This window comes from Cnephaeus nilssonii (genome assembly GCF_951640355.1).
Source record: "Cnephaeus nilssonii genome assembly, chromosome: 11".
NCBI classification, from domain to species: domain Eukaryota; kingdom Metazoa; phylum Chordata; class Mammalia; order Chiroptera; family Vespertilionidae; genus Cnephaeus; species Cnephaeus nilssonii.
This window is the reverse complement of record NC_137082.1, coordinates 92,190,231-92,210,861: the sequence shown is the minus strand read 5'-3', so window position 1 is coordinate 92,210,861 and position 20,631 is coordinate 92,190,231. Positions and strand designations below refer to the sequence as shown.

Genomic DNA, 20,631 nt, shown 5'->3' with positions numbered 1-20,631 from the left:
CTGGAGAGATTCTACATCATCGATAAGCTCCCAAACGGTGCGGAGGCCGCCGGCAGGGGGACCACCTTAAAGCCCGCGGCACAAAATTATCTAGCCCAGCGGTCGGCAAACTCATTAGTCAGCAGAGCCAAATATCAACAGGACAACGACTGAAATGTCTTTGGAGAGCCAAACTTTTTAAACTTGAACTTCTTCTAACGCCACTTCTTCAAAACAGACTCGCCCCGGCCGTGGGAATTTGTGGAAGAGCCACCCTCAAGGGCCCAAAGAGCCGCAGGTGGCTCGTGAGCCGCGGTTTGCCGACCACGGATCTAACCCTGCAGCTCAAAGAGTTCGAAAGAGAGCAATAAAGCCCGAGGTCCATCTTGGTTATTAGTAACGATTTCCCTCCATCTGCCTCATCGCCGCAGAATCGGCCCGAAGGTGGGACGGTGACCTCAGAACTGCCGGAGGGAGTCGCGCTTATCTCCGGAGGTCGGAGGTCGCAGCCGCGGCGCTGAGAGGGAGGGTGTGGCTGAAATGGGGGGACACCTGCGTCACCTGGGTCAACCAGACAGGAGACAAGGAGCGAAACATGGAGAAACTGGTGATTACAATCTGCCCAACTGGTCTTGACATTGTAATTTGGTAAGTGAATTACTCACAAGCAACATTTATCTCTGTCACCCGTCAGCATTCCTCTCCAAATTCCTTTCCTTTTTTCCCAGGAGCGCTACCTGGTTCTCCCTTAAATCTGTCAGCCTTCCCGGGCGCACATGTTCCCGCCGCCCTCGCCCAGCCCGCCGCGCTGGTCCTGCGGGGCGGGGGGCTGTGTGGGGCGGGGGCTGTGCGGGGCAGGGGGCTGTGCGGGGCGGGGGGCTGTGCGGGGCGGGGGGCTGTGCGGGCCGCAGGTCCGTGTGCAGGGAGAAGACCTGAAGGGCCTTGTGCGCGGCATTTGTCAGGGGAGCCAGATCCACATCAGGGCGACACAGGACTCAAGGTTCGGATAAACGGCATTTCCTTTCTGCTCTGGCAGCAAATACTTCCTTTTCTATTTCTTGGATCGGATTTAACCGATAGTGAGCGGACACAGATGTGGGTTTACATCCATTTAAAATAATACACCTGAGTACAGACTGCACTATGCAAGAGTGAAGGTACAGATGTCCACCCAAAATGACTGTTGTAAGACATTACCTTTTAACTTTCTTTATTTTTATCTAGTTTTGATATTTAATGAGGCCAAAACCTTGCCAATGAGACTACTTGCCAAGTAGGGAACAGAGAATTTACAGAGATCCCTGGTACAAGAACCAGGTGAGCAGATGCTCAGTCACTGCTTTCCGAATGAAGGAAAGAAGTTACATACTTCATGTTAATGAGTTTAGTTTCTCCACCGATGTGAACTTTCCTTAAAGCAGAGCAAACATTCCCGCAGCAGAAAAAGAAGTGTAGCCACAAACTAACATTTCAAAAGTCAGGGCCTGGCTGGTGTGGCTCAGTGGTTGAGCGTCGACCCAGGAACCAAGAGGTTGCTGGTTCGATTCCTGGTCAGGGCACATGCCCGGGTTGCAGGCTCAATCCCTGGTGGGCTGCCCCCTCCTGATCAATGATGTTTTTCTCACTATCCCTCTCCCTTCCTCTCTCTCTACAAAAAAATCAATAAAAATATATTTTAAAATCAATAAAAAAAATCAGGAAAATATCCATTTTAAACAGAGCAGTTATCCTAATAAGCTCCAGATAATCATTGTAAAAAAGTTCTTACACTAGCTGCAGCTGTTAAACACACTACTCCTTTCACATTTATAAAAGTCTGTATCCATTTTTTAAAAAAGTATACACACACACACACACACATATATATTTAAAATACATTTTTACTGACTTCAGAGAGGAAGGGAGAGAGAGAGAGAGAAACATCAATGATGAGAGAGAATCACTGATCGGCTGCCTCCTGCACACCCCCTATTGGAGATCAAGTCTGCAACCCAGGTACCAGGAATCAAACCGTGACCTCCCCATTTGTAGGTCGACGCTCAACCACTGGGCCACACCAGCCCAGCCGTATCCATCTGTAAGTAGAAAGGAGTACCCCTCTTGCCTCCTCTTCAAATGCCAAACAAAACTGTCCCATGAATGGATGGAATGCTCCTTCTCCCTCCCACGCCGCAGCACCGGGACGGGACCGAGTAAGACCGGCCTCCCGGGCCATCGGCACTGGCTGCTCCAGGGTGAGTCAGGAAGGACGCACACCCCACCCCACCCCACCCCACCGGGAGGCCGCTCCCATTTCCAGCTCGGCCCCCCGTGAAGACAAGGACACAGAAGCAGCGGGCATGCCCCGCCGACTCCGGGATCTTCCCACTAATTGACTTTCCCCTTCCGGAATTCCTTGGAAGTATTTCTGGAAATAATCTGGGTTAGGGTCAAGTGAGTGCGGCTGACGTGCAGCGCTGTCACAAGCTGGCGAGCGCTTCCACGTGCATTTCGGGGAGCTCCCGCTCACACCCTTAGGCGACGGCACGATGGCATTTAACACCTAAGCTCCGGGGAGCGTTCTGTATTCGTGTGCGTTAAGGGATCAAGACCGCCGTTAGAAACCTCCGTCCTCCAAACGGAAGGACTGTTCTCCGAGGCAGGAAAAACGCTGTGGAGATGCAGAGAGCCGCCAGGAGGATGCAGAATAGGCCCAATGAACCTCTGAAAATGCCCCTTGTGAGAAATGGACCACGTGATCGCCACCTGGGAGCTGCGAAGTTGCACCCGTAACTGGACCATCTTAGATGACAACAGCTCGTGGGGGGGAAAGGGAACTAAACCTACCCTTGACATTGAACAAGAGGAAGAATTAAAGAGTGCATCAGTTAGAGCAACCATCACCCCCTCCCCCACGCCCCCCCAATGAAAAACAAAACCCAGGCACTTCACGTGAGTAAAAAATCACAAACTCCATCATCTTTGTTAATCCTCAAGCACATTAATTTTTCAGCCAGTCCCATACGTCACTCACTTACTAAAATGTGCTCAAGAGGTAAAAAGAGTCAATGCATTTAAATGCAGGGGTGGGGAACGTCTGGCCTTCGGGCCGCATGAGGCCCCTGAAATCCTTTGGTCTGGCCCGGCCGACCTGAGGGGGGAGTTCATTAAATGTTTGACCAGACACAGCAGGCTAGTTTTAAGTGGATGGGATTCCGTATGGCCCTCGAATGATCTTATAACTATCCAAATGGCCCTCGGCAGAAACAAGGGTCCCCACCCCTGACAAGGAACAGGCTCCTCATCTTTTGAGACGCTCGCAATGTCGGAAGGGAACTAAAGCACCAGGGTGTGGCGGGATTAGCGAGAAGTCCAGAACAACATGGGCACCAGTGGACTCTGGGGACACGGCACGCGGGGTCCCGTCAGGAGTGAGGTTAGACGGCCCGTGTGGATAATGAAGTACCGAGGACCGGACCAGACAGGCACCTGGCATTGCCCGGGGGTTCATGGCCAGCCCGAGGAGGGAGCCGCCTGGAGCTATGCCGTGGGCCAGGCATCAGTCCCAGGAGATGCCCTGGACCTCAGCTGCTCCCGTGACTTTACCAGGTGGACGCAGGGAAAGTTTAATCGCAGCTTTTTACGGAAACATGCGGGTTAGGCTTAGAATACTCGGACCTCATACAGCGAGTTCCACAGTGCTTACTGCAGAGTGCCTGTACGTTTCTTACTGCGGATTTCTAAAAACTAACTCGAACGTAAGTGAGAAGCTGACTGTTAAATATGTGCAAAGAGAACAACTTTCTGTCGTATTTTTAACTACAGGGGACTTAGTTCGAGAGCCACGGGAATGAGATAACCAGTATATGGATACTCACGTTCATGCTTAACTTGGGAGCTAACTGACAACTCAAGAAAAAGCAAAGAATTAGTCTTCAGGTTTACAGAACGGATGTGTCTGCCTCAGTTAAAATAAAAGACTGTAACAGAGACTGCTTTCCTTAAAACAAAAGCAAGCCAGCTAAACAAACCCGGCCGAATCGTCGCGGGGGGGTGGGGGTGGGGGGGTCCTTAGGTCATGATTCTGTAATGACACTGGTGTCGAGAAACCAGCAGACAGATGCGTGGAGACGAACTGTTTCTTTATTCTTCCGAGCAGATGTACACTTTAGTAAACTCTCGTAAGCTTTCAATTCTTAATCTGAGGCTATTCTGAACCAGGACATTTTAAGGGTTTTTACTTTAGTAGAAGAAATGTGAACATTTATTTTTGCTTTCAAAGAAAAAGCAAACCCAAATTCTCCAAAGAGAAAAAATTCTCCTCCTTAAAACAGGGGTAGGAAATATCGGCCCGTGGGCCATATAAGGCCTGAGAAATCCTTTGGTCTGGCCCTGCCAAGGCATTAGGGGGGAGTTCGTTCAATGTCTGACCAAATATAGCAGGCCAATTTCTAAGCTGGTAATTTTGTACGGCCCGTGAATGAGGTTATAAATATCCAGATGGCCTTTGGCAGAAAGAAAGTTCCCCACCCTGCCCTAGGCCAACCTCGGGGCCGGTCAGAAATGTGCCCCGCACACTAGGAGTACAGAGAGGAAGACACACGGCCCACAGGCCTCGCTGGTTTAGAGGACTTGGGTGTTTATAGTACCGTCCACAGCCTCTCTCTCAGTTGGCCTTGAGGCTCTCCGATTCGCTGGTAAATGTTTGAAAGGGTCAGTCTGTCCAGAACTGGAATTTCCACTTTGGAAAAAGCACAGAGGTACCTGACATCTGCTCCTTGGAGGGCCTGCACCACACTGGCAGACCCAGGACCCAGATTCTCCTCTGCTCCGTGGCAGGGCGGGCCGCTGTAAACCTCTGGTGGCTGCTCCTGCCGGCAGGGCAGGGCCCGGCCCCAGAGCCCTCCCCAGAGCCCTCCCTCCGGGTTCTGGCTTGGAGAGCAGAGTCTCCGAGATAAATGCCACTGGAATAATGCGAACAGATTCCTCCAGGGAAAACCCCAAGACAAGCAGCCTCCACCTGAGCCACCCGCCCCCCTCGACCTAGAATGGGGTGCTGCGGAGAATTAAGTATTTCTAATGTTAAAACACTGCCCTGGGGGACTCTCCCCCCCTCCCCACGTGGGGGGGGTCTGAATTTGTTCTTCAATAAATCTCCACCTTTGCTATACAAAACAAAACAAAACAAAAACACTGCCCTGATCTTTGATGAAGCCCAGCGAGGTGAACCGATTTGCCCGAGGGGGCTCAGCTTCCGGGCCAGGACCCTTCCTTTGGGGTTCCTGCGGCATCCTGTGCTGTGTGTCTTAATCCCCGATATTCACACGTCTTACCTGCCCCCCTCCCCCATCCAGAGCTCCCGGGGCTGGGAAAGACAGCAATGCTCGGTGCCCACAGGGCCACTGCTCCAGGCCGGTCTCCTTTCCACCTAACAGTGACTTCAACAGCGACTTTAGTTTATGTTCAGGACACCCCAAACGTCACTTTACATTCAACTACGTGCTGCTGGCACTCGGCAGCCGGCCCCCCACTCCCCGCCTCCTTCCAGGAAGTGGGCTTGGCATGCTTTCTTTCTCCTAATGTATAACTGGTGCTCTAACTTCACAAGTTACGGTGAATGTGCGATGGAGTATCTTCATGGTTACTTTATGCACACATATTCTAGGTCACTGCTTTCCTTTAGACGTGCCCTATCCCCGCACCCCCTGCCTTCCACGGAGAGGGGCTGTGGGCGAGCGCACCCTTTTGTTCTGCAAACTTTGCAGCGGTGCCGGCGGGGTTATTGGGGCTCGGCCCTCTCACCCCTCTCAAGGCCAGGTGTGAGCTTTCCTGAAAAGCACCGCGAGTTCAGCTCCTGGGGCGAAACCGAATCTGAGTCCCCGTACTCGCTGCTTTTTCCAAACTCGCCCCAACCCAGCCCCGCACGAGCACCGGTTAGCCTCCAAGGGACCCCAAAGCAGCAGCGCATGCAGAGCGGAGGGTGGTTACCTGGGCGGGGGGAGCGATAGCAGGTGAGACTGCGGTGGGAGAACCGGTGCTTCGGTGCCCGTTGGCTTCCGGGAGGAGAGGCAGGGGGTCGTGTTTCACGGAAACCACCACCACCGCCGCGTCCACAGGCTCCGAGGGGCGGAGGCAGAGTCTCTTGGGCGAAGAGGGGCCGCAGAGGTCCCCGGGCGCGAACACCGACTCGTACAGGGCGCGCTTGGGCGCAGCCTCGGATTTCACGTCGGGCGCGACCAGGCCGTCTTTGGGGAGCGCATAGGTGCTCCCCAGCGAGGGCGGCGGGGGGCGGTGGTGGGAGGGGTGCGTCGGGGGGTGGTGGTGGTGGTGGTGGGGGTGGTGGCGAGCCGCCCCGTTCAGGGCCTCGGCGTAGCAGCCCTGCAGCGCGGGCGCGCCCAGTTTGGTGCCGATGCCCGCGATGCTGTTGAGCGTGGCGATGGAGACGGCGCCGATGCAGTGGTTGGTGTAGGTCTTGGAGAGCTTGGCCGCCTTGGAGAGCATCTGCATGCGGGTGCCCAGCAGGTTCTTGCCGATGGCTTTGTTCTCGTACCAGGTCACGTCGCCCTCGCTGCAGTGGTCCCGCGGCCGCTGGAAGAACGCCTTGCACAGCGGGTTGCGCTTGGACAGGTACTTGACGAAGCTGGCGTAGGGGCAGAACTCGGTGCCCGTCTCGTACATGCGCGGCAGGTTCTCCTCGTCGCTGCTCTCGGCGCGCTTCTTGCTCCAGGACGACGAGCGCGACTTGTGGTAGGGCCCCAGGGACTTGAAGTAGACGAACTTGCGGCCGTCCTCGTCCATGGCCAGCCCGAAGGAGTCCTCCTCCAGCTCGCGCTGGTTCTCGCGGCCGCGCGTGCAGAAGTACATGCACGTCTCGAACCAGACCTTGTTGAGCAGCCCGAAGGGCGTGCCGGCGCCGAACACGCTGGACGTGTAGAGCTTGCGCAGGTCGGCGCGCGTGATGGCCTGCTTCTGCACCACGGGCCCCGCGCCCTGCTCCTCCAGCTTGCGGATGACGGCGGCCAGCGTCAGGTTGGCGCTGCGCAGCTCGGGGTCCTTGGTGAGGTCGAGCGTGCGGCAGTAGGGCGGCTCGTTGAGGTAGCGGTTGAGGGAGCTGCGGATGCTGATGAGCGACGACTTGCTGTAGAGCTGGCCGCTCTTGGAGCGCGCCTCGGCGTAGAAGGAGCGCAGCACGCGGCACAGCGCCCCCTTGTCCATGGTCTCGAAGTCGGGGCTCTGCGCCTTCTCGCTCAGGTACTCCCGGAAGATGCGCACGGCGTAGCGGGTGGCCAGCCGGGTGTTCTCGCTCAGCCGGGCCCGCTCGGGGCGCTGCAGCCCGTCGGGGTCCGGCTCCGCGCCGTCCCCGGGAGGCGCGCCGCGGGCGCGGGCCGGCAGCAGCCGCGGCGGCGCCTCGGGCTCCAGCGCGGCGCCCTGGTCCATATCGATCCTACGGACCGGCTCCGGCTCCGGCTCCAGCTCCTCCCCGGCCGAGTCCTCGGGCTCCAGGCGCTCATCCCAGTCCAGCCCCATCTCCTCCTCCTCCTCCTCCTCCTCGTCCTCCTCCTCCAGACCCCCGCCTCCGTCCTCCTCCTCCTCCTCGTCCCCCGTTATCTGCACCTCCTGGATCTCGTCCTCCTCTTCTTCTTCCTCCTCCTCCTCCTCCTCCTCCTCGCCCGCGCTGCAGTCGTGCGGGCGGCCGCGGCGGCGCCCCCGACCCCGCGCCCGGCGCTCGCCCTCGCCCCGCTCCCCATTGTTCTCGGCGGCGGCGGTGGCGCTGCCGCCCGCGCTGGTGCTCCAGTCCCCGCGGCCAGGCATTCTCGCCATATTGCCGTCTCCCTGCCAGTCCCCGGGCAGGGCGCATGCGCTATATTGGACCGCAGCGCCGAGCGCTTTTGTGTTTAATGACCTTCAGCTACCGGGAGGCACAGCCGGGCTCTTAAAGGAGCCGCGCTCCAATTGTCAGCTCGCAGCGCGGCTCCGCGGGGGCAGCGACGCGCGGGGGATGGAGCGGCGGTGGGGAAAGTTAGACCGGGAGCGGGGGAGGACGGACGGAGGCTGGCTGGACCCTCTTCCTCCCCCACCCATCTCCCCACTCTCCCGAAAAACTTTGATGGGGGGGCGGGGGGAGAAAGGGGAGGGAGAGCTGTCGGAGGGGGTGAAACACTCCCAACTTACCCTCTGGCGGAGTGGCGCGCGGGCCCGGGCGGGAGAGAGGGCGGGCGGGCGGGCGGGAGGGCGGGGCGGTCCGGCTTCTCTAAGTAATGCCCGAGGAGCAGTGCCCCTTCCGCCGCCCCCTCATGGCCCCCCGGAGCCGGGGTGCGGGGAGGCGGCTGCGCCGGGCGGGCCGCGGTGCCGCGCGGAGAGGCCCGGGTCTGGGGCCGCCCGGAGCGGAGCGGCGCAGGCAGGGTAATGAGCTGGGTGGAGGCGGCGCGGCGGGCCCCGCACCCTCTCTGCGCCCGCGGCCAGGGCGCTGCAGCGGGCGAGGCTTGGGAGCGGGACGGGGCTGGCGGCGGCTCCCCCACCTACTTGCTGGCGGCGAGGCGCGGGGGCCTGGGGCCAGCGCGCAGCTCCCAGCGCCCTTTTCGACTCCAGCAAAGGAGCGAAACACGCCCCGCGTCCGCCTCATCCCTTTCGACTTTTCCAACAGCCGCTTTCAAGCTGTCATCCAGGACCCGGGGCGCTCCCCGCAGGTCCGGGGCAAGTCCGCGCGGGTCCCGCCGGCCCGGGGAGGCAGCGAGAGAGCGAGACGGGGAGGGGCGGGCGGGAGGGAGGGGAGGTGCGGAGAGAGAGGCGCTCGGGACCCCGGGGGACCCTCCCCGCCGGCCCCGGCCTCCGCCCTCCCGGTTTCGGAGCACACTGGCACCACTCCCGCTGGCGAGCGCCCGGCCCGGTGGGAGCTGGACCGGAGAGCCACGGCCGGCCCTAAGGCCCTAAGGGCGGGCGGGCGGGAAGGGTGAACTTGGGTCTCGGCCGCCCCCGCTGCGTCCCTGTTCCAGCCTTTCGGGTCCGGGGCGCGTTCTCCTTCCAAGTTTGCCAACCGCCATCGGTTCCGCCCTCGGGGCTGCGCTGCCTTCGGCGCACGGGGGCGGGCACCTGCGGAACTGGAAAGGCGGCCAGACAGCTCGCCGGGCCCCGCGTTCCCAGGGGAGACGCTGCCCCACTTCCAGCCGAGCGCCCGCCCCCGGCGCGCCCAGCTCCGCGCGCCCAGGCGTCGCCGCCTCCCGCGGTCCGGGCCCCGGGCAGCGCCCCCGGAGCCGCCCCGGAGCTCGGCTGCTGCCTTCGGCCGCACAGCCCGGCCACCTCCGGAGCCGAGGGACGGCGTCCGTCCTTTCTCCTCCTCCCGCAGCCCGAGGGTCCCCGGCAGTGCGGGCCGCTCCGAGCCCAGGGGCCCGGGAGACCCACGGAACGAGGTCCCAGGAGCCCGACGGGCCCGGGCCGGCCTCCCGGGAGGCAGCCTCGCCAGCTCCCGGCTCTGCCTCCCTGCCCCACTTCTGTGCAGTTCAACCGCGGAGTCTTGTCCATTGCCACCCCCCCCCCCACACACACACACACCCTTTTCTGGGCAATTTATCATTTTCCTCATCAATAGAAACGCATCCGTCAGTTTGTAGTTATAAAAAAAAAAGGAAAAGGAAAGAAGCAAGAACTAGGTCTCTGGGCCGCGGGAGCGTCTGAGTGAGAGTGGAGGGTCAGACGGGATGGAGGGTGAGATGGAGTGGAGGGTGGGACGGGGTGGAGGGTGAGATGGAGTGGAGGGGGATGGAGGGTGGGACGGGGTGGAGGGTGGGATGGGGTGGAGGGTGGGATGGTGTCTTCTCCACCGATCAGCCCTGTCCTCCCGGCTGTGGGCCTGGGGCCAGGGGAGCATCGGGGAAACAGCGCCAGGTGCGAGCAAGTCAGAGCAGGTCCCTGCCTCGCGGGCCCCTCCCGCTCCTCGGGGGAGAGTCAGTCTCTCTCTCTCTCTCTCTCTCTCTCTCTCTCTCTCTCTCTCTCTCCCCATCCGCCCTGCTCCCTATGGAAAACCCTCCTCCTAGGGGACCATCTCTGGTGTGCAGCCGGCGTTGTTCAAACTGCATTCGGTGTCGCCCCCAAAATAAATAAAAGGCGTGTGTGTGGCCCGGAGCCCGGGGCCGAGCAGCCCGGTGAGCTGCCCCGCGGGGACCCGCGCACACGCGCTCGCCCACTCCAGGCGCGCACGGCCTCCGGGAGGGCGGCCCTGGGTCCCAGGACGCTCCCAGGTTTTCCGGCCGCCGCGCCGGGGCGGGGAGTTCCCGCGGGGCCGAGAGCTCGGGTGGGAGCCGGGCAAGCCACCGCCCAGGGCTGCGCCCCGGCGGCCCTCGGCGCCCGAGCAGGGACCCCAGGGGCTGCGTTCCCGGCCCCGCCGCCGCCGCCTCCGCCGGGGACTCGTGCCCGGGCTCCAGCCCAGCAGCGAGGCGCTCCCCACTTCTGCGGCCGGGCAGCGGGGTCCCTCCGCCCCCAGCTCCCCTCCCCGCCCCGCAAGCTGCTTTGAATTGCTAGCAGTTTCCCCGGGGCGATGTACTGGTTGGACGCTCCGGGAAACAAAGCAACCCAAAACAGCTCCGGTTGACGTCAACTTATTTTCAGAAAAGAAAATAGTTGTGTGCTCCCAGGACAGAATACCCCGCGGGGCAGGTCTCCACTGGAAAAAGCCAGAGGGCGGGGGTGGGGAACAGCAGAACCAAAACACACACACACACACACACACACACACACACACACACACACTCACACACCCCAAAACAAAACAACCTCCAAGAGCAAATAACTTCTCTGCGGACTTGGAAAAACAACCGTTTCAGATGCTGCCTGGACCGTTTGCAAACCGCCGCAGGCCTCCCGCCGACGGGGGACCCAGGACGCACCTTGGAGAGCGCGCCTGGCCCGGTCACAGGAGGCTGCGCGGCTCCTGGCGCCCGCTCTGGACACGCTTCCCAAACCCGCTGCCCATCGCCAAACGTCATCGCATGTTGGAAAACACCTCTTGAGGTGTGTGCCTACCTCTTCAGGTTGGTATTTACCAGGAAGAACCAGAAAAACCAAGCGGCTGTAACCTACCACTAACCCCTCTCCCGCTGTCCGCGCCCCCCCCCCACCCCCAGCTGCTTACTTTAGAAAAAACCCCAACAATACACAGTTACAGAGAGTTCATAAAGGTTTAATAAAGGACCCCTTCATCGCATCCTGTGCCTCCATACGCAGTTCCACCCTGAGAGCCCAGGAAAAGCTTTCTCCGATGGCTTAGGGGGAGAGGCGATCTTGGCTGGCTTCTGCCCTCCGCCCAGCCGGGTGCTTTAACTTTCCCCATCCTGACGTCCCGTTCAGCCGGCCCTCCCCACTGACAGGAAGCTTGCCTTACTTCCTGGCAGAATGCACACCTTCTCTGTATGAAAAGGATGCCGTGCTGTGTGGGACATCGGCTGCAATCATTTGACTGTCAGAGAACTCTGTACGAGAATCTGCACTAAGATGTCAACACGATGCGTCACATTTTTGGTCTCTGATCATCCTTATAAAGTACCATCTGTGTGTGTGTGTGCTGCTCCATTTCTTACATTACTTGAGGGTCGTGACAGGATTGTTCTGGAAGGAAAAACCCGCAAACGTTTCCCCCTCATTTTATAACCACCCACTCCCATGTCCAGGTCACACTTTATGGGGAGGTTACAGCTTTCATGAAACACATTCAAGCTCTTTCTCCTCTCGGCTTCCAGGCTTCTGAGCATCATCTGTTATATAACTGACATAGTTATTCTTTATCTGCCTGGTTCCTCTACTAAAGCAATAGACCTTCGTGGGTTAGGCTGGTGCCTGGGACCTGGGGAGTCCCCCCCCCCACCCCCCGTCATTTCCCTTGAAGGAAGGAAGGAATGAACAGGCTCTGTGCTTTAGGGAAATCCTATCTTTGGCAAGAAACTTCTTGGTGAAAAATCTAAAATAACATGGATCTGAATGTCTAAATTTAAAAATCAGGACAGCCCAGCTGGTGTGGCTCAGTGGTTGAGCATCAGCCTATGAACCAGGAGGTCACAGTTCAATTCCCGGTCAGGGCACATGCCTGGGCTGCGGGCTCCATCCCCAGTGTGGGGCAGTGCAGGAGGCAGCCAATCAATGACTCTCTCTCATCATTGATGTTTCTATCTCTCCCTCTCCCTTCCTCTCTGAAATCGATAAAAATATATTTTTTAAAAAAATGAGGACAAATGTAACTACAAGGCAACATTACTGTTTGCAAGTTAAAAAGAATGTAATGACTGGCTTACAGTTTCCTTACCAGGAATTCCCTCTGCTGGGACACACTAGAGGAAGTGACTACAGAAGTGAGTGAGGCCTCGAGGAAGCAGGTATGTATGTGTTAAGACAGGCGGGTGGGGGAGGATTGAAACTGACAAACTCAAGGAATGAGATGGGCTGCTGGGGCGGAGGCCAGGAAAACCTTTGGTCCGTCACTTTAAGCCGTTTCTTAGTTCGTCACTTGTTTCTACCTCACCCCTTTCAGGCCAGGCTTCCTTGATTTAATCACTAGGAGATCCATCAAGCATGTGGGCGGTTAAACATGACTTCAGACTGAAGCCAGTTTGACATGTCTTGGTTTCAGGGTTTCACTGCTGAATTCCTTGGACTTCAATTGAAGACCATCTTGAGCAATGTTTTTCTGAACTCGGATGAAAACAGAACCCAGGCCATCCAACTCTACAAAGTGGAAGAAGAAAACTCCAGAAGAGCAAGATCTATGCCTTACGGTCATGGCGGGCCTGACTCCCTGCCAGCAGATTTCCCGAGCATGTGGCTGGCGCGCGGCGGACACTCGGTGAACGTACACATCTGCATGTGTGGAGAGAGCTAACCCCCACGGAAGTGGTTCGAAGCTTCATCTTTGAAACCAGTCTGCCTGGGTTTGACCCCTGGTTTGGCTCTACCAGGGGCCCTCTTTCATGTCTCAGTTCTCCCATTTTTATTGTCTGGATGATGGTAACAATAGCCCTTACATCCTAGGATTGTTGTGAGAGTTGAATGGGTTAATATTAGCAAAGGAGGCCAATACAGTGCCTGGAGCATTAGCAAACATCCAACTGTTAGCGCTTACTCTGGAGGCTTGGTGATAAACAAAACACCAAGGCTAGGAGCCTGGCAGCGGGTGAGCTGAGCGGCTTGGCCAGGTCTCCCAGAGCGCAGGTTGCTCAGACCTCACCGGACAGGAGAGGGAGGCCCACAGGCCAGGCTTGAGCCCCTGGAACACACTGAGCTTCTAGGAACCAGAGAATGAAAAAAAAAAAAAGGAAGGAAGGAAGGAAGGAAGGAAGGAAGGAAGGAAGGAAGGATGGAAGGAAGGAAGGAATCTTCAAGGGAACAACTTCCTTAAAATACGTGTCATCTGATTTGAGAGCCAGCACCATCTTGGACCGAGGCCTTGGGCCCTGAGCACAGCGGGCATGGCCCACGAAGCAGCGTCACCTTTGCCACCTGGCCCCTAACACCCTGGGACTGTTTCCTGGGACTGCTGGACATAGGGACCCATGTGTGTCTTGGAAGAATGACAGGAAACCTTTAGAGCGGGGGTGAGGAATGTCCGGCCCGCGGGCTGCGTAAGGCCTGAGAAATCATTTGGTCTGGCCCTGTCAAGACTAATTAAATGTTTGACCAAATGGAGCAGGCTAACGTTTAAGTTGATAATTCCGTATGGCCCTCAAATGACGTTCTAAAGATCCAAATGGCCCTTGGCAGGAAAAAGGTTCCCCACCCTGGTTTAGAGGCAAAGGAATGCCCACAGACCCAACCAGGACTAGAATGAGGGGTTTCCAGCTGAAACCCCGGCTGTCCCGGCTACATCTCCTGGGAGCGAGGAGAGTGTTACCCATTTTGATCTTTGATGCTTTGTCAAAAAACGGGTCAGCTTGAACTTAACACAAGGATTGACAGGAGTGGAGTTTTTAGTTTCTAGTTGCTACCTGGTAACTGTAATTCTTATCTTTTCTTCTTTTTTTAAATCATGTCCTTTTATTCTCAGATTATAGTGAGTATATGAGATTGGCCCGGAATTATTTCCTGCCTTTCTTCATTTGAAAATGTCCCTTTCACGGATGGTCTTTATTATTTATTTATTTATTTATTTATTTAAATTCGTATCTTTTCACCCACCCGTCTCCTGGATGTTTTTAAAGCATGTAGTCGGAGGGGAACGTAGTTTTTCAGGCCATTGTGTTCTTGTGGGGCCTAAGCTATTCTGCTGTCCTCATACTCTGATAACAGAACTTCATCTGCTCAGTAAAGAAGTCAAGGGTGAGGGCTGTCAAAGTTCAATGAAAAGCAGAATGCATAATAATAGTTTCTTTACCTTTGTAACATATCTTTAAAGGGTATGTAGGACTGAAGTGGATGTTCGTCCTATTATTAAACGGCCTTTATTTCAGTGTCACTGCAATACTAATGAAGGTGGAAAAGGAGACAGAGATATGTGTTAATGTCTAGTAACCAATACGTGTATTTTAAATAACGGAGGAGCTATTTACATTTGTCTCCGAACATAAAATGTTCCTGAAACTATCTACTATATTTTTAAAAATAGCCTATTAACGTAGTAAAAGCGAAATAAAACAAACAACAATAATGTACAAAACAACAACACTTTATACCCCAAGACTGGTATGAAAACGTTACTCTCATATTTTTTTATTGTCCATATCAAATGAGATAGCCTTTTAAGAAAGCCATGAAAGCATTCATGTTCTAGGACCCAGACATTGCTTCTGGGAATTCATCTGCTTAAGAAATACCCAATTTTATCTGTATTTTGGTTGAGTTGGGCTTATTGCATCGAGGCAACTGGGGCAAATGGGTTTGGGTACGTGCGCAGGTGCCCCACAACCGCCCGTCCCCCTGCCTTTGTGCACAGACGTTGGAGTAGGTCGAGGGGAGCAGGGAGAAACTCGGGGAGAGCCCTGTGCTGTGGCAGCGCCAGGCGCCGTGGAGGGCTCTCCCTGTGACGGGGGCGATAAAGGACGGGAAGGAAAAGGGCGAAGCAAGGTCCGCTCGCAGCTCCCACGGAACGCCTCATGACCCCGAGAACGCTTAGGACCAGGTTCCGAAGCTCTGGGTGTGAGAGCCGAGTGTCTGGGAATGTGGTGGCAATTCGAGGGACGTGCTGAGGAGCGGGCCTATGCCTGCCCCGGGCTATGTTTCTAAATGAACTAAAAAAGAAAAAAAAAAAATCCCCTTTTAAATACCCAGAAGCACTAACCCACATTTTGAACTAATTGACTTGCTTTTTCTTAGGAAAGCTTAATTTAGCCGTGAGGGGCGCATCTGAATATTTAAAGAAGCCCTGGATGGGTTCGTTCTATTTCTTCACTTCGATGCTGGAGCCCCAGGCCTGGCACCGGACGGGAGAGCACAGCCTTGGAGAGGGGCGGGGAGCAGGGCACACAGGGACCTAAGCCTCTGTTTGGGGACCTGAGGGTGCAGAGCCAGGGCGGGGGACACTAGTCCAGGGCTCGCGGCTCTTCACGTTTCTGATTCCTGCCGCCTGCGCTTCGGCCAGGGTGCCCCGGGGTCCTGTTGTCATCGCTCCCAACAGAGGCAGCCTCCCCTGAGCACGAGCGCATCGCTCTGTCTTCCTGCCCTTTCTCTCTTCGTGGCTCCTTCTCTTACGCATAAAAAGAAAAAGCAGCCCCAGCCTGTTTGGCTCAGTGGCTAGAGCGTCGGCCCGCAGACTGAAGGGTCCCGGGTTCGATTCACACACCTTGGTCGTAGGTTTCCCCGGCCCTGGTTGGGGTGCGTGCAAGAGGCAACCGATGGATGGTCTCTCGCCCATCGATGTTGCTCTCTGTCTCTCCCGCTCCCTTCCACTCTCTCTAAAAAACAATGGGAAAATATCCTTGGCCGAGGATGAACGAAACAGAGAGAGAGAGAGAGAGAGAGAGAGAGAGAGAGAGGGAGAGAGAGGGGCAAAGCTGTGATTCTGCCATGCTTTCCTGTTTTAAGAGCGGTCACTCTCCCTGGAGCAGGCTCGGGAAGCACAGAAACGTGGGCACACAGCCATGCCCCGTATTTCCTCCCTGTTTCCTCAGGGACTGCTGGCTGTGGCGGCTCCTGCACATGAACACGCTCCCCTGCTCGCCTGAGTCCAGGTGGGGGTGGCTCCCCTGTTCCAGGGGAATGGAAACCCCGAGCACTTCAATGACCTGCCCAGCACCCACAGCTCCTGGGACGGACCCTGCAGCGCCCGCGTTCTCTTCCCTCCGCCCAGGGAAACCTCTTCCCATCAGTGCGTGTCCGTGAACTCCGTCCCACGTGGCTACTGCCTAAGGTCTGCCTATTACAGAAGTCATCACCCCAAATGCGTCATCGTTGGGTTTGAGGGCGAACTGGCAGGCACATGGGAAGAGGCGGGAGGGGGGAGGCTCTCCCCGGGAAGACGCCTGGCCAGCTCCAGGCTCATGTGGCCAGGAGTTTCCCTCTGCCTTCCCGTGGTCATCCCCCCCTCTGCCTCCCCGTGGTCATCCCCCCCTCTGCCTCCCCGTGGTCATCTCCCCCCTCTGCCTCCCCGTGGTCATCTCCCCCCTCTGCCTCCCCGTGGTCATCCCCCCCTCTGCCTCCCCGTGGTCATCCCCCCCCTCTGCCTCCCCGTGGTCATCTCCCCCCTCTGCCTCCCCGTGGTCATCTCCCCCCTCTGCCTCCCCGTGGTCATCTCCCCCCTCTGCCTCCCCGTGGTCATCTCCCCCCCCCCCCTCTGCCAGAGAAGGCGCGGACCTGGGCCTCACCCAGCCTGGGAAGCGGAGCGGTGAGTCTGAGGACGACCTCACTCAGGGCTGCTGCCGCGTGGGAAGGCACAGGGAACGCGGCTTGGGGGGGGAGGGGGCACTGCGTGGCAGGAAAGGGCTCTCGGCCGAGGTTCCCGGGCCGTGGGCTGTGGCCCCGGAAAGGCGACGTGTGCCCGCGGAGCCTCAGTGCTTCCCGGCTCTCTGCACCCCTTCATCAGCTTTCCCGAACGAGCGGCTGTTCAGCCCGAAAGCCCGAGGCCGCGCGCGATGCTCAGAGCGCATCCGAGCCTCCCCGTCACCCAGGGCGTCTCTCTCTAAATGCAGGTTCCTCGGTGCCAGCTCCCGAGGGTCTGATGCCGCAGGTCCAGGGTCCAGGGAAGCGGCCTGTTAACCCTCAGCTCCGACAGCGCAGTGCTGACCTAACCGCACCTGGAGAGGCAGGCCTCAGAGCTAATGCCATTCAGCGAGCAATGAAGTCATGTCCTCTCTGGCTGTGATCACCCACTCACTCTGAATTCATCTGAAGACCGAATGAAGCTGTGAAACCTCTTCCTCAGGAGATGCATGTGCACAGTTTTGCCTGTGATTTCTGGGCGGTTGGATTTTTAAAACGCTGTTACTGCCCGGCTGGCATAGCTCAGGGGTTGGGCCACGACCTTTGAACCAGGAGGTCATGGTTCGATTCCCCGGCATGGGTGTCGGGGCTCGATCCCCGGTGGGGGGCGTGCAGGAGGCAGCCAATCAATGATTCTCTCACATAATTGATGTTTCTATCCCTCTCTCCTCTCTCTTCCTCTTTCTGAAATAAGTAAAAATATTTTTTTAAGAAAGAAAGATCTTAAAAAAAAAAAAGATCCAGCCAAAACCGGTTTGGCTCAGTGGATAGAGTGTCGGCCTTTGGACTGAAAGGTCCCAGGTTCGATTCCGGTTAAGGGCATGTACATTGGTTGTGGGCACATTCCTGGTAGGGGGTGTGCAGGAGGCAGCTGGTCGATGTTTCTCTCTCATCGATGTTTCTAGCTCTCTATCCCTCTTCCTTCCTCTCTGTAAAAAATCAATAAAATATATTAAAAAAAAAAAAAAGATCCAGCTCCATGAAGCCTCGCCCACCACTGCAGCCTGAAGCCAGTGGTCACTGCTGCCCACCCCCCGGCCAGGCCCCGGTCAGAGCCCTCCGTGGGAGCTGTGCTGCCCGTTGCCCTTGGCTTGGAAGCTGCAAGTTCTCGGGGCGCGTCTGACTTTCCTTCCTTCTGCTCTCGCCCCTCAGGATGCCTGCGCTCTGGCAGGCCTCACCTGCACCAGGACTCTCGCCTTGGCCACGCCTTAGAATCACCTGGAACATCTCCCTAACGAAAACACAGGTATCCATGCCAGATGCCCAGCCCCACCCACTCATTACCATGAAGGCTCCTGCAGCCAGGTCTGGGCCCCTGAGAGCCACCTGTACACTCCCCGCGTTTCTCCCTCCCCATTATTATTATTATTATTGTTATTATTATCACTATTACTACTATTTTTAATCCTTCTACAGGCCTCTCCTAGGCGGCAATGGTTCTTGCCATTGCGTGCGTGTTAGAATCATCTGGAAAACTTGCACAAAAAAAATACTGGTGCCCTAGAGAATCTGCTCAGACGGGTCTGGGGAGTGGCCAGACCTGGGGATTTCCCAAAGCTCCCCGGGGGGTTCGAACGCGCAGCTGAGATGAAGACCCCCTGGTCTAGACCGCGAGGCCCGTTCAAACCCCTCCATCCAGGGGTCCTTCCTGGGAAGCCGTGGGGTGCCCGGGCGGCCTGTAAAGCTGCAGAGCGCTCTGTATATGCACGTCTTTGTATTTTCCTACAACAAGGACTCGCAGCTTTCAGCAGAATCTGAAGGGGTCTATGACTCAAAGTAGTTTTAAGAAACATACATATGGCTATGAAGCAGTAAGTCATGCCTCCTCTCCTGCTGGAAGTATAAGTGGTGCAGTCTTTTCAGAGGGAATTTGGCAGTCGCTCTCAGCACACAAAACGCACATCCGTTTCAGCCCAGCCGTGCATGGCCAGGAATCGAGGCTGCGCACAGAGGAAACGCACCAGGGTGTTCCCGACACGTTGTTTGTAGTAAAGCGTCTTTGGATACAACCTAACTCTGCAGGTGGATGGTGAGTAAATAGATTAGGTCTCCTCTGTTCAACAGAACAGTAGCTGGAGATACAAAGAATAATGTAGGTTTGTGCCTGCTGAGTGGATTGGTCTCTAAGGCATTGCATTAAACGAGTGAAGAATTTGAATGTGACTATGAGTTCATTTGTTGAAAAAACCCTGACCTTGGTTTTCAATGCAGTTCCACTTCCATTACAGTTCCCCTACATTCCTACAGTTAGATTTCTCCTGCTGACAACCAAGAATCCTAACTACACCTTCACTGCCTGCCCAGGTCCAATACCCAAAACTCAGACACAATGAGCGTCACCACAATTCACCCGCTATGTAAGACTGAAACCTGGACCACATCCCTTCCTCCTCCTCCTCCTCCTCCTCCTCTTCATTCTCCTTCTCCTCCTTCTCCTCCTCCATATCTTCCCCCCTCCTCCTCCTCCTGCTCTTTCTCCTCCTCTTCCTTCTCCTCCTGCATCTCTTCCTCTTCCTCCTCCTCCTCCTCCACCTCCTTCTCCTCCTTCATCTCTTCCCCCTCCTCCTCCTGCATCTCTTCTTCCTCCTCCTCCTCCTCCATCTCTTCCTCCTCCTCCACACTCCTTCTTACCTTCTATTTCCAATGAAGCACCAAGCCCCACCAATTCTAACTCAGTTGGCTTGCCTTAAATCCACCTACTGTGTCTTCACCCAAGTGTGAATGAATTGTCTCTCCCTGGCATTAGTCAGCCAGGGCTGTGGTAACAAAGCGCCGTAGACCGGGTGGATGAGTGACAGGAGTGCGCTTTCTCACAGCTCTGGAAGCTACAAGTCCAAGGTCAAGGTGCCATCAGGGTGGGTTTCTGGTGAGACCTCGCTTCCTGGCTGGTAGGCGCTGCCTTCTCTGTGTCCTCACATGGCTTCTTCTCTGTGATGTGTGGAGAGAGATAGGGTCTCTGGTCTCTCTCTCTCTCTCTCTCATAAGGATACTAGTCCTTGGCCCCACCCTTATGACTTCATTTAACCTAGTTACCTCCTTAAAGACCCACTCTCCACAGGCAGCCACACTTGGAGTTGTGTCTCCCACCTCTTTGCATTGTACATGTGTGTATGTGGGGGGGACACAATTCAGTTGCCAGCACCCTCCACACCGCTCCCCTGCCGTATTCCCTGTCTGCAGGGCACCCAGGTTCGGCACCAGGAGTCCCCTTCGCTGGTTCCTCGTGTTTGAGTCACACCTGCCCCTTCGGCTCCTGCCCTGCAGCTCCACCGCCATCGCCCCGTGCAGGCCCCGCCCGCCCCGCTGTCTGTGACTCCGGGGCCCAGACGGGCAGTGCTCCCACGGAGGAGGGCGCAGCTCGCACTGCCACCAGCTGCTTCTCCTCCACGTCCGTGGGGTGCCTTTGTGTCCTTGAACTCGTGGCAGTGTCTGTTCCGTGACAACCAACAAGCCCCGCCTGAAGGGTGCCCCCTGCCTGCTCCGTCAGGGCCCCGCACCCCCAGCACCCCGCCCCCTCCGGCTGCCAGACCAGCTGCTTCCCCTTGAAACCGTTCGCCTCTCGTCCTGCACGGACTGGGGGTGCTCCCTGGCCCGGCAGCCTCTTGGTCCCCTCGCTCAGGGCTGGCCCCCCAGACCTTGGTGGCAGGATTGCACGCACCACCGCCTCCTGACCCGGCAGGCGTGGGGTCCCCTTGCCACGGCGGGACTCCAGCGGGGTGGTGCAGGGCTTGGGCTCTGCATCCAACGACTCGGATTCCAAGTCTGGCTCTACTGCCTCCGTGC

The 20,631-nt window shown here is 57.0% G+C and overlaps 1 protein-coding gene across 3 annotated transcripts in view; it reads right to left on the bottom strand.

The window, feature by feature from the left end:
• Window positions 1-20,631, bottom strand: part of KCTD1 (potassium channel tetramerization domain containing 1) — a 136,678-nt gene that overhangs the window by 56,186 nt on the left and 59,861 nt on the right. The window contains exon 1 of one of the 3 annotated variants that reach the window (XM_079784488.1): window positions 8,131-8,913. The exons of 1 other annotated variant lie outside the window; for it this stretch is intronic. Coding sequence is in view for 1 of the 2 variants with exons in the window: in XM_079784486.1 (XP_079640612.1) it covers window positions 5,947-7,485 (1,539 nt within the window). In the remaining variant the exon portion in view is untranslated. Of the gene's footprint in view, window positions 1-5,946; window positions 7,501-8,130; window positions 8,914-20,631 lie in introns of those variants that run through there. One more of the 3 variants, XM_079784486.1, reaches the window with a different exon arrangement.